This window comes from Carcharodon carcharias, chromosome 17, assembly GCF_017639515.1.
Source record: "Carcharodon carcharias isolate sCarCar2 chromosome 17, sCarCar2.pri, whole genome shotgun sequence".
Taxonomy (NCBI): domain Eukaryota; kingdom Metazoa; phylum Chordata; class Chondrichthyes; order Lamniformes; family Lamnidae; genus Carcharodon; species Carcharodon carcharias.
The window spans coordinates 44627753-44642068 of NC_054483.1; the positions used below are offsets into that span (position 1 = coordinate 44627753).

Sequence of the window (14316 nt, forward strand, 5' to 3'; positions counted from 1 at the left end):
CAAACCAAAGATTGAATGCATTTGGGGAGGTCAAACAAGGTAAAGGAATGCACAATAAATTAAAGGTTTCTGAGAAGTATAGAGGAACAAAAGGACCTTAAAGTGCCTGTCCACAGTACCCTGAAGGTTACAACACAGGTAGATAAGGTGGTCAAGAAGGCATATAGGATACTTTCCCTTATTGGCCGAGGTTCAGACTAAGACCATGAAGGTTGTCCTAGGACTGTAAAAACCGAATTAGACTGCAGCTAGAGTACCATATATGATTCTGGTCACCGCATTGCAGGAAGGACGTGATCACTGTAGAGAAGATGCAGAGAAGATTTATGAGGATGTTGACAGGAATGGAGAATTCTAGCTGTAAAGAAAGATTGGATAGGCTGGGACTATTTTCTTCAGAACAGAGTAAAATGAGGGGAGATTTAATTGAGGTGTACAAAATTATGAGTGGCTGAGATAGGGTGGAATTTTATGGCCCCGTTGCAGCAGGGGCAGTGCCAGAAAATGGGGCAAGCCATTCTAACGTCCATTCACTTTGGCAGGGCCAGAGATCCCACCAGCAGCAAGGGCCAGAAAATTCTAGCCATAGTGTGGATGGGAAGGATCTGTTTCTGTTAGCAGAGAGGAAAATAACCAGGCAGCATAGATTTAATGTAATTGATAAATTAATACCTAGTTAAGGGCTGCAAAGCTCTGATTTAATGGGTGGTAGGAGAGGCTTGTGCTCAATGCGTACCCTGGCAGATTTAACCCTGCAGGTTGCTGGCCGGTTAAAGGGGGTTTGGTGCCTCTTGATGGGCCTCCTTTGCCAATTGGAGGCCCTTCCCCGCATTTTTGCCTCCTCACATACAATCTCCCTGATTTGTCCAACACGCCCTCACTGGAGCCCCAGTGAGATCCAGGGCATACCTGAATGTCCAGGTTCATTACTGAACCCATCTGCAACCTGTCCAGACAGCAGAGGAAGACCAAGATGGTGTTAATGATGCCGCAGCATTACTTGATTTCACACTCGCAAACATCAGCTCAGATACCAGTCATTTAGAGGACAGCATAGAGACAGGATCTGCACATGGTGAGAAACCAAGCACAAGTGCATTGTAGCAAAAGGAGAGTGCAATAAGGTGCTAGCTCCCCAGAAGTTGCATAGCTGTACTGCAGAAAACTTTGATGTGGCAGGTTTCAGCAGGTCTGTGCTCTATGGAGCCAATGCTACTCCTCCAGGGAGGTGCCTCACCAATCCCAATTTGTAAAAGGTATATGCATTTATTGCCCATTCCAAATTGCCCTTGAGAAGCTGGCAATGAGCCACCTTCTTGAACCACTGCCATCGGGGTGTTGTAGACCCTTAATGCTGTTCGGCAGGGAGATCCAGGATTTTCCACAGTGATAATAAAGGTACAGCCAGTGTATTTCCAAGTCAGGATAGTACGTGACTTGGAGGGGAACTTGTAGGTGGTGATGTTCCCAAGTGCTTGCTGCCCTTGCTGCCCTTGCTGTGGTTTTGGAAGGTGCTGTCAAGCAAGCCTTGCTGAGTTGCTGCAGTACATCTTAAGAACATAAAAAATAGGAACCCTTCAAGCCTGCTCCACCATTCAATAAAATCACGGCTGATCTTCTTGTATTTCGATTGCCACATTCCCATCTAACTCCGACAACCTTTGATCCCCTTGCCTAACAAGAATTTATCTACCTCTGCCTTAAAAATATTCAATGACCCCGCCTCCACCACCTTCTGAGGCAGAGCATTCCAAAGTTGCACAACCCTCTGAGAGAAAAAAATTCTCCTCACCTCTGTCCTATAAGGACAACCCCTAATTTTAAAACAGTGCCCCCTAGTTCTGGACTCACTCACAAGAGAAAACACCCTTTCGACGTCTACCTTGTCAAGGCCGTTCAGGATCTTGTATACTTTAGCCAAATCATCCCTCACTGTTCTAAACTCCAGTGGACACAAGCCCAGTCTATCCAACCTTTCCTCATAAGACAGCCCACTCATTCCAGGTATCAATCTAATAAATCTCCTTTGAACCTGCTCTAATGCATTTACATCCTTCCTTAAATAAGGAGACCAAAACTACACACAGTAGTCGAGGTGTGGTCTCACCAATGGCCTGTATAACTGAAGCATAACATCCTTACTTTTATGTTCAATCCCTCTGGTAATAATTCCATTAGCCTTCTTAATTACTTGGTGTACCTGCATACTTACTTTTTGTGACTCATGTACTAGAACACCTAGATCCCCCTACACCTCAGAATTATGCAGCTGTTCTCCATTTAAGTAGAACGCTGCTTTTTTGTTCTTCCTGCCAAAGTGAACAACTTCACATTTTCCCACATTAAACAGTATTTACCACCCCCTCATGTTCTCTTCACAACATACTTTCCAACCTATCTTTGTATCATCTGCAAATTTAGTTACCATGTCTTCACTCCCCTCATCTAAGTCATTGATGTAAATCATAAAAAGTTGAGGTCCTTGTACAGACTGCTGTGGGACACCACTCGTCACATACTGTCAATCAGAAAAAGACCCATTTATGCATAGTGTCTGTTTTCTGCCAGCCAGCCAATCTTCTATCCATTCTACCCACTACACCATGAGTTTTTACTTTCTGTAATAATCTTTGATATGGCACCTTTTTAAAATTTATTCATGGGATGTGGGATGCAAAGGTGGTGGTGAGCTGCCGTCTTGTGGTGAAGGGTGTGAATGTTCAACACGGTGGATAGGGTGCTGATCAAGCTGAGTACTTTGTCTTGGATGGTGTCAAGCTTCTTAAGTGTTGATGGAGTTACATTCACCTAGGCAAGTGGAATTTATTCTATCACACTTCTGATGTGTGCCTCATAGATGGTGGAGAGTTTTGGGGAGTTGGCAGGTGAAATACTTGCCACAGAATTCCCAGTCTCTGACCTACTCTTGTAGCCACAGTATATATATGGCTGGTCTAGTTCAGTTTCTGGTCAGTGCTAACCCCTTTTTGTTGATGGTGGAGAATTCAGCAAAGGTAATGCCATTGAAAACAAGGGGAGATGATTAAGTTCTCTTTTATTCGAGATGGTAATTGCCTGGCAATTGTGTGGCATGAATGTTACCTGCAACATAGCAGCCCAAGCCAGAATGTTGTCTGGTCTTGTTGCATGCAGGCATGGACTGCTTCAGTTCCTGAGAAGTCGTGAATGATACTGAACTTTGTGTAAACACCAGCAAACATTCCCACTTCTGATTTATGATGGAGGGCAGGTCATTAATGAAGCAGCTGAAGATGGTTGGTCCTAGGACACAAACTATCTTGATGAACTCCTATCGATGTCCTGAGGCTGAGATGATTGCGTTCAACAACCACAACCACCTTCCTTTGTACTAAGAATGACTTCAATCAGTGGCGAGTTTTCCCCCAGATTCCCGTTGACTTCAATTTTGCTATTAATGCCACATTCGATCATGGGACTGGACATATCCAATGATGGGGATAAAGGTGTCTAGGGGATTGGCTCTATGTGGGACTTTGACTATGTCAGGCTGTTGCTTTGACTAGTCTTTGTGGCAACTCTCCCAATTTTGTCATAAGCCCCAGATGTTAGTCAGAAGGACTTTGCAGCGTCACCTGGGCATGTTATGCCATTGTCATTTCCGATGCCTAGATGGTCTATCTGGTTTTATTCTTTTTTGCCTATCCATAGCTATTTGGTACATTTGAGTGACCAATGCCCTACAAAAGGAGGCAGCCACGCAGTGCAGAAATAGGATGTGTGATCTCCCCTGTTCTCCCAGGGTAAGTGACTCTTCTCATCACTCTCAGCTCACACACTCACAAACATATCACACATGCACAGGGATCTCACTCACTGCAAGTTCAAGGGACATCACCATTCACTCTCTCACTCATGCCTTCATTGTTTCCATTCTGCCCATGGGACCACTCACCACCATACATGCCAAGCATCTTATCGTCTGGCCAGGCAGGTGTCCTTCTTAGACTCTCTCCACCTCTATTCATGCAGGACAAGCTGGCACACAGCAAAAGGGAGAGGTCACAGACTGGTGGAGGAATGCCTGATATCAAGGTCCTCACGGACTTTGAAAATATAGCCATCCAGCTGGCTGGCCAGGATCTGGACATTCCTGTGCTGATGGTGAGGTTGGCGGTGCTCTACCAAGGGAGGATCCAGCAGTGCAACATCCATCAGACAACCATTTTGTGAGTGATGTATCCTGTTCACAGTCCCCTGCCATGCACCAATTATCTCTCCTTGCTTTCACAGGCATATCTGGTAAACAGCTGACAAAGTCCACAACCCAGGGCCTCAAATCAACCCCTGAAGAAACCTCTGAAGAGGAATCTGCAGGCGCTTTCATTGAAGACCCATAACAGTACTCACCCTCACCCTTCACCAGTGCAGAGATACATTTCTCAGTGGGACTTAGCTTTAGACTAGCTTCGGGATCACAAACTGGTGAGCACATCGCACTCTCTGATCCACAGCAGATGGAGGCAGGGACTTCCCAGGTTTCCGACACTCGGAGGACCGCTAGAGACCAGAAATCTGCTGAGTCTGAGTCAGATGACAAGCCTCTGGACTCAGTCAGGTCTCAGTTGCTGGAGCTGCAAAGGCAAGATCGAGAACATCAGGAAGCAATGTCCGCTGCACTCCTCAGATTGCAAGATGGGATGAAGGAGTCCGTCCACCTCCAGCTGAGGTGATTGCTCCAGCATGCCAACATTGCCAATGAGGTCATCAGTGGTAGGATGGCAGCCGCTGTGGAGACTTTGGTCCAGGACGTCAGTCCTGTACAGCTGTGTGGGCTGAACTCCATCGCTGACACCATAGTTGAGCTCCAACACTGTGTGCGCAAGAGGGGTGCTGGGCAGCTTGATCTCACTCCAGCTACCCCTTCTCCTCAAGGAGCCAGCCGGAACCCTCAGGCACCCATTGGGAGGAGAATCATCAGGTGCACACCCCGGGGCCATCTAGCCAGGTGACTCCAGGAGTGGCCAGCCCATTCAAATCCCCTCTTCCTGTGATCCCAGCAGCTCCAGCTCCACAGGCCGAGGAGGGTGCCACTGCCACACAGCAAGACCCCGAAAGCAAGCAAGGGCCCTCCATGTCTTGACCCTCCAGAGGACACCCGCCAAGCTCATCACAGACAGGGAGTAGCAGTCAGCAGGCTACCTCCAACTCCATTGTAGATGTCGGTAGAGCACCAAAATGTAGCGGCAGGATTAGGAAAGTTAAGAAGATGGAGGTGCACAGCCTGGGCACACGTGTTAATCATTTGTACTTCATGTTCACTTTGTTAATAACCCCCCAAAAATGTCTCCTTGCCTACGGCACTTTGTTATGATGAGCAGAGTTCGTGTCACTCAGATGTGAAACCTTGGTCCCTGCACAAAATAAAGGCAGGTGTCTCAGTCCAGGGCCTGTTCCCCGTGTTTTATGCAACCTTCCTAGCACACTGATGGTGCAGCTTCACTGTCACTGGTCATATCAGTCATGCCTGCACCTCACTGGGGCTTATCATTGCTGCCAGAATGTCGTGGGCCAGCAGCACAGAGTTCTGCCATTCTCCCTGTGTGCTCTCAGCACCTTGGAGGTGCAGCTGACCCCCCCATTTCATCAGCATCTGTATCCGCTGATAGTGTGGTCCTGAAGGGTTCAGCTCACAAAGGATGCCCATAGGATCAGGAGAAGTTAAAGTTTCCCCGCTACATCTCTATGATATAATGCTGTTCACAAGTGCAAGTGAGCTGCCATCAGCCAGACAGGAGTCAAACATTCACCAATGCGATGTGAGGATCTATGGTGCATCCCTCACTGCATGTTATCATCATCCTCCACGAATCTAGCAGCTGTGACGGCCTCCCAAGAGTATCTGGCCAGTGCGATATCCTCATTGCCATGATCCTTACCTTCAAGAACCTCCTCACCCTCATCCCCGTCGACATCCTCCTCATCAGAGGATACGTGAAGCTCCTCCACCTCCTCCTCAGCCAGCTCCTCTCCCTGTTGCAGCAGCAGGTTGTGAAGGATGCAGCAAGTGACAGCAATGTGTGACACCCTCTGTGGACTATATTGCAGGGTTTCACCAGTCCAGGCCCTGGAACCATGTTTTCAATATTCCCATGGTTTGTTCCATCAAGATGCGAGTTGTAGCATGAGCCTCGTTATAACTTCTTTCTGCTGTACTCTGAGGCCACTGCATGGGTGTCATCAGCCATGTCTGTGGTGGTAGACCTTGTCTCTGAGGAGCCAAGCCTGCAGCCTCTGTGGACCCGGGAAGATGTCAGGGATCTGAGACCTTACTGAGAATTTAGGAGTCGTGGACACTCCCTGGGAACCATGCACAGACCTGAAGGATGCATTTGTGGTCATCGCACCAGCTGAACATTCAGCGAGTGGAAACCCTGTGTTTGACATAGTCAACCGCTTGTTGCCACGGAGATCTGAGTGCCATGTGAGTGCAGTCGATGTCACCCTGCACCTGTGGAAAGCCTGAGATCTGGGCAAATCCCAGTGCTCTTGCATCCTGGCTTTCCTGATCCCAGGCGAAATGCACAAAGTTGTATGACTTCGCGAAAATGGCATCCGGGACCTCATGAATGTATTTGTGCATGGACGCTTGCGATATCACATAGAGGTTACCTATGGGGCCCTGAAAGGCACCACTGGCATAACAATTGAGCACCACAGTCACTTTCATGGCCACTGGCAGTGGATGCCCTCCATGACCCTGTGGCGTCAAATGCTGCAGCAGATGGCAAATGTGACTGACCAGTTCCCTGAACATGTGCAGTCTTCGGCGACGCTGATTCTCAGTCATCTGCAGGAATGACAAGCACCCTGGGTCTAGCTAGGCGCCGACCAGCAACAGCTCAGTGTGGTTCTTCAGTAGCGTGCACAGGAGCCCTAGCCGCTTCTTCTTCCTGGGGGTGCTGCTCGTCCCTCTACTCAGCCAGGCACCTCTGTTACTCTTTTCTCCTTCGTCTCTGCTCTCTGTAAGCCATGAGGCATACAGCTAGGTCATCAGGCTCCGTGTTGCTGATATATTCCCTCTGCAGGATGAAAGAGAGAGACGCATGGGTTAGCTTGGGTGTACTAAGAACCTCTCCTGGTTAAGTCTGAAGCCCCCTTAAAGCATCCCAGACAGTGCTGGCCACTACTTGGATGGTCACAGTTTATTGCGCTGCATGACTGCTCTAACTCGACCCACTTCCGCCCTACTCCACCTGACCGATCGGCGGCAGCTTTGCCCACTGGACTGCATGCTCTGCTTCAGCTCAGACGCAGGCATTCTCCTAACCCACACTGCAAGGCTGCATTGTTAGCTTGAACCATGGGAAAGACTGGTCCAATTCTGAATGATGACATTGCAAAGGGCTGTGAGCGCCTCCACCAGTTACTGCTCCATGGCCAGCTTTCGCAAGGAGATTGTACAATGTGCCCAGTCGTCCAATTGTTCTGCAGTCCATTAAAATGCTCATTAGTTTGCAGTGTGCGCCAGAGGATTGAGAAGCTCTGGAGCATTTGGTAGCACTTTCTGGCCTCTACATTGCTTGAGTGGGCAGATAAGTTGGAGGCCTGACTCCAAACATGTCAATGTGGGTGTGGAGGAATGGTCACTTTATACACGGTTTCTCTAATATGTGCCACTTCCCTCATCTACCCCACACCCCCACACGTGATTTTGCACTACCATCAACTGTAGTGAGTGTAGCCCTTGCCCCTCCCCCCAACTTGCCCCACCCGCAGTGCAGCCCTTGCCCCAGTACTGCACAGTCAGCTAGCCAGGAAAATGTGACTTACCTGTGCCCTCACCTGAATATGCAGTACCCCAACTTGAAGTCCAACAGGTGACCCTCACAAGTGCTGCGCAACGTTACTGTATACTCACCTCTGAGTTCCCCTCATTGTGCAGCTTGCCAGGTCACTTTATAAATACTGTTGTGAAACAGTGCTCAGACAATTCAGTGTGGGGGTATGATTCTGGCGAGCTGGGCTTATGATAAAATGTGAATGTATTACAATGATGTTCCTGACGTATGGCAGCAGGAAATTTGGGCCACCGTTGATGGGCGGAGTGGATGATTGAAAACTGGTTTCACGACATCGTGAAACCAATTTTTAGCCCTCCCGCCATATTGTCCACTCACGCTTGCCATGACACCCGTTGCCAGCAGGCATGGAAAATTTCACCCCTGGTCTTATCAAGGCTCTGTGCAGCTGCAGTAAAATGTCCCTACTGCGATATTCCCCTTGCAATAAATGCCAACACTCCATTTGTCTTCCTAATCACTTGGAGTACCTGCATACTAACTGTGATTCATGTATCAAGACAGCCAGATCCCTCTGTACCACAGAGGTCTACAACTTCTTTCCATTTAAGTAGCATACTGCTTTTCTATTCTTCCTGCAAAAGTGAACAAGTTCACATTTTCCCATATTATACACCATATGCCAATTTTCTGCTCACTTACTTAACCTATTTATATCCCTTTTTAGACTCCCTACCTCCACCTGCCAACTTACTTTCTTACCTAGCTTGGTGTTATTGGCAAATATAGGTGCCGTACATTCGGTCCCTTCATCCAAGTCATTGATATAGATTGTAAATATTTGAGGCCCGGGCACTGATCCCTGTGGCACTTCACTTGTTATAGCTTGCCAACCCGAAAAAGGCCCATTTAACCCTAATCTCTGCTTCCTGTTAGCTAACCAATCCTTTATCCATGCCAATATGTTACCCCCTACACCATGAGCTCTTGTGTAATAGACTTTCATGTGTCACCTTATCAAATGCTTTTTGAAAATCCAGTACACCACATTTGCCGGTTTCCCTTTATCCACCTCGCTTGTTACTTCCTCAAAGAACGCAAATAAATTAATGAAACATGATTTCCCGTTCACAAAATCATGTCGGCTCTGCCTAATCCAATTATGATTTTCTAAGTATCCTGCTATAAATCTCCTTAATAATGAATTCTAGCACTTCCCCTATGGCAGATGAAAGGCTAACTGGTCTATAGTTTCCTGCTTTCTGTCTCCCTCCTTTCTTGAATAAAGGTGTTACATTTGCTATCTTCTAATGTGCTGGAACCCTTCCAGAAGCTAAGACATTTTAGAGTAGAACAGCTCCAACCTAACCTTGTAGCTAAATTTCCTCATCCTTGGAACCATCACCTTTGCATTCTTTCAGGGACCCTCATCCTTCCTCAAGTGTGGTGACCAGAACTGGATGCAGTACTCTACTTGTGACCCAACCAGAGTTTTATACAAATTCAGCATAACTTCCCTGCTTTTGAAAGATAAATTCAAAAGGCCTTACTCATGTCCCCAATGCCAACAATGCCACATAGTTTACCCACCAATGGCCCCTCATACCCTCCATTCCAACCCATGCTCGTCCACCCACCCCCAAGTCCAATCATACCCTCAATGCCAACTCATAGTACATCCATGCCCATTCACCCAGTATACTCCCTGTACAGAACCAATGATATGTGTGGAAAAGCTTAAAAAAAGCCATTCACGAATTACTTTTAAAAAGTGCTGCTATAAAAAAACCTATAAATGTGTGTTAATCAACCAGACTTTTAAGGTGTCATAACAGAAACTAAAAGCACATGACACTAAACATTGAGCCAGTGACAAAATAGATCACAGATAATAAAGCTTGCAAACCTATCAATCAAGCAATGTTTTCCCTTTATGTTTCATCAAAGTATTGGAAAACTGGGCTCTCAGCCAAGCCTCATTAAGTATGCTGAGCTAAATCAAGCACTAATCTAAATCATATTGACCAGGATTTTCCAGTCAGCAGCAGAGAGGGCGTGCCTGCCACTTACTAGTATGTAATCTGCCCATTTAGCATTTTACACTGGAGCCTTTGCATTTTCTAATGCCAGCTCCAGCAGGGATGTGGGGACAAACAGAGCTGGGAGGCCAAGTGGTAAATGTAATTCCAGTGAAGCTATGCCCCCTTTTATGTCATGAACTGAGGACATGCCGCTTTTGCTGAGGGAAGGCTGTCCAGTGTTGGGGCTGTAAAACAGTATAAATTAATGAACTGAAGACAGACCTTAAGGGGCATGTCTTCAGTTCATTGACTTATACTGTTTACAGCCCCAACACTGGACAGCCTTCCCTCACCAATAATGCTCACACCCCTCCCTCATCTCACCCGACAATGCTCACCTCCAACAATGCACATCTCACTCATCCCCAACAATGCTCATCCCCTCACTCAGCCCTGACAATACTCACCTGCTCACTTACACCCCCCCCCAACAGTGCTCATCCCCTCACCCAACCCTGACAGTGCTCATTCCCTCACTCAGCCCTGACAATGCTCACCCCCTCACTCAGCCCTGACAATGCTCACCCCCTCACTCAACCCCCCCCAACAATGCTTATCCCCTTACCCCTGACAACGCTCCTGTCCTCATTCACCCCCTGATAATGCTCATCCCCTCACTCACTCCCTGACAATGTTAACCCCAACACACCATCCTCAACATGCTTATCACCTCTCTCACCCTTGACAATACTCACCCTCCCTCACTCAAGCCCCGACAATGCTCACTCCTCCCTCAATTCCCAATAGAACTTAAATCCCTCCTTCACACCGAAAATGCTCAACTTCACTATAGAAAGTACGCACCCTCCCTCACCTCCTCACTGCCCAATAATGCTGACTCTTCCGACGTGGTCTGGACAGGAGCCAGGGACTCTGGAAAGGAGTCAGGAGGAGGGGTGCTGGATGGAGTGAACATTGTCCATAGGAGGAGGAAGGTCAGGGGACCATGAGCTGGGAGTGAGTGAACATTGCCAGGATGGGGGGCGGTGGGAGGTTAATATTGCCGGTGCAGGGGTTGAACATTGTTCTGGTTGCTATTATGCTTTTACATTTCAGCTGATTTACTTGGGGCAGAATTTTCCGGTTGGCGTGCAGGGTCAGGCCCGACACAGCGACGTATAAAATGATGCGTAATGACGTTGAGCTGCGTGCCCGCTGATATGTAAACGACCTCTTAAGGCCATTAAGGATCTCATTAAAGTTATTCTAAACACTGCCCATACAACTTTAAGGTTGTGGGCAGGCAAAAAGGTGAAGCGGCCTTAGCATTTTTTAGGAAACCTCATCCACGAGCGGGATGAGGTTTCCTAAAGTGTTTATTAAATAAATTTTAAAATTTTCATAAATTTAAAAACATGTCCCAACTCATGTGACACAGTCACATGAGGGGACATGTTTAAGTAAATTTTTACACATTTTATTTAATAATTTTATTACCGATTCAATCTCCCCGAGGCAGCTCCGTGCTTCAGGGAGATTGAAGTGGTCTTTCGCACACATGTGTGAAAGAGTGCTAGCCCCGAATCTCCTTCCTCCTCCCACCCGCATTGGTAGCGCTGAGCGCTACCAGCCATGTATTACGCTGGGTGGGCCTTAATTGGGCCGCCTGCGTAAAATGGCAACATGGAGCCAAGCGTGGGCAGCGATCTGCTCTGTGCCCACCCACTTCCGCTGAGCCTGCCTGCCATATAAAAAATCCTGCCCTTGGAGTTCCGCTCCTCAGCAAGCTTTACACCTGCTATGAAAATAAATAAATCCACTTATTTATCCACTAAATAAATCCATGTAAAAATCAGCATATGTGTTGAACAAACAGATCTCCAGGGTTCTATTCATTTGATCCCACTGTTGTAGTGAATTGTGCAGCAGTCCAGACAAGGTAAAAATAACAATCGGAAGTTTAATAAAAACTAAATACTGTGGATGCTGGAAATCTGGAAAAAAAAACAGAAAATGCTGGAAAAACTCAGCAGGTCTGGCAGCATCTGTGAAGTGAGAAACAGAGTTAACGTTTCAAGTCCTTATGACTCTTATTCAGAGGTAAAAAGAGGTAGAAATGTGATGGATTTTATACCATTTAAGAGGGGGTGGAGCAGGTGGAGCAAAATAGGAGGTCAGGTATAGGTGGGAGCTCAGGAGATATTTGACAAAGATGTCATGGACACAAGACAAAGGGAGTGTTAATGGTAGTGTTGAAGACTAAAGAAGCTGCTGTTGTGGCATAAAGGTAAGATAGCAGAATGTGTTAATAGCAGAACAAGGGTCAGCGTTCTGTGAAAGCAAAACATAAGAATAAGTGACAGATGGCCCAGTGTTGGGGAAAAATTTTGCATTAAAAAGAGGGTCAAGTTGGAGGAGAGAGTTCATGGCCTGAAGTTGTTGAACTTGATATTAAGTCTGGAAGACTGTAAAGTGCCCAAATGGAAGATAAGGTGCTGTTCCTTCAGTTTGCGTTGGGCTTTACTAGAACATTGCACTAGGCCAAGGACGGGCATGAGAGCAAGATGGTATGTTGAAATGTCAAGTGACAGGAAGGTTTGATTCATGCTTGCAGGTTGAGCGAAGTGTTCCACAAGGCAATCACCCGGTATGCGTTTGGTATCCCCAATGTAGACGAGAGTGCATTGGGAACAGCGAATACAGTAAACCAAAGTGAAGGAGGCGCAAATGAAACACTGTTTCACCTGAAAGAAGTGTTTGGGACCTTGGATGGGGAGGAGGGAGGAGGTAAAAGGAAAGGTGTTGCACCTTCTGTGATTGCATGGGAAAGGGATGAGGAATTGGGGGTGATGGAGGAGTTAACCAGGGTATCACAGAGGGAATGGTCCCTATGGAATGCAGCCAGGAGTTGGGTTGGCGCGGGGTGGTGGTGAGGGGAAGATGGCGGTGGCATCATGCTGGAGTTGGTGGAAATGGCAGAGGATGATCCTTTGAATGCAGAGGCTGGGGACTCTATCATGGTTCTGGAGGAAGGGGAAGGGGTAAGATAGAGGTGTAGGTGATGGGTTGGACACGGTTGAGTACTCATGCAGGAAGTTTAAACTTACTGCATAAGTACTGTGCATGTGCATATGTCGGTACTTCCTCAGGGTCCCGAGGTGCATCAGTACTTACGTTGAATCATTCACCGCTCCCCAAACTGGAATATTGGGGCCATTGTGTTGGTTTCTTCAAAGGGTCAATCTTACAAGGCTGTCTTCCTAATGGAGAGCCTTATTCAATGGGCACATGGCTTAGAGAGTCATTTGTGGATTTGGGGGCACTTGATTTATGATTGCTAGTGATTTTCCGGTGATTACGTTTCAGGTTTGCAAAATTTACTGCTTACATGTGTTCACTGTTTAAGATATGAATTGTCCTTTTTCAGTGCATCTAAAACTGAATTTTATTTTTCTTTTAGATGTTATGGTGAAGAGTACTTGTGTGGGCAAGGAAGCGGATTTGATTTGTGGGCCATATGGGAGAACATTATTGTACTTGCCTGCATGACAATAATCTTTCTGACTATAACATATGCTAATCTTAGATTTATGAGAAAATTTACATAATGCTTCCAAAAAAGAGACATTCATATGTTATACTAAAGATCTGCAAGAGCTGTTTATTTCACTGTTGCATTGCATAATTATAACTGGGACAAGGTGTCATCTTGGCTCACGAGTAGCACTCTCACTTGTGAGTCTGAAGATTGTGTTAAAGACCCGTTCCTGAGACTTCAGCACATAATCTAGGCTGACAGTTCAGTGCAATACTGAGGGGATGCGTCAGAGGTGTTGCCTTTCAGATGAAATACTCGTTTGATGCCCGAACTTCCCTCTCAAATGGATGTGAAAGTTCCCCTGGCACTATTTGAAGAAGAACAAAGGAGTTGACCTAGCCAACATTTCTCTTTAGCCAATATAAACAGAAAGGGATTATCTAATCATTTATTTCATTTCTGTTTGTGGGTCCTTGTTTTGCAGAGTTTGTTTGCAATTTCCCTATTTTACATCCGTGACATCACTTTCATTGGCTGTACAACGCTTTGCGATGTCATGAAAGGTCCTTTATACATGCAAGTTTTATTCCTTATTTATCTTTCTCAAAGTGAAGAAAAATACAAAAGATTTTAGTGTTTTTGTCTATTGCATTTTTATATCTGTGATGGAAGGTTGTGAGTAACATTGTATTAGAAACGTTAAAATTGGAAGAAAATGTATTCTGTAACTAATGATGAAAGCTGTACTTTTGCATGAGCACTTTAATGGGTACCTTTGTTAATTAATTAAAATTGGTGAAGTTAAATCGTTTTAAAAGTGTTTAAGTATGCACGAGATATAATTTATGAGATATACTCCCAAAGATGATTTTGTACATGTGGAGCACATATTGAAAATTTGTATGTGTCAATCATATTTTCCTGAACAAGTCTCTCCCCTAGAATGCATGCTTGTAAAATTGGTTTAATTATCTTG

At 46.2% G+C, this 14316-nt stretch overlaps 1 protein-coding gene across 1 annotated transcript in view; it reads left to right on the forward strand.

Moving 5' to 3' along the window:
- The window catches only part of LOC121289632 (broad substrate specificity ATP-binding cassette transporter ABCG2-like), a 184219-nt gene extending 170108 nt beyond the window's left edge, over positions 1-14111 (forward strand). The window contains exon 15 of the mRNA XM_041209261.1: positions 13263-14111. Within this exon, the coding sequence (XP_041065195.1) occupies positions 13263-13410 (148 nt within the window). The 3' untranslated portion in view covers positions 13411-14111. The remainder of the gene's footprint in view (positions 1-13262) is intronic.
- Positions 14112-14316: the final 205 nt, after the last annotated feature.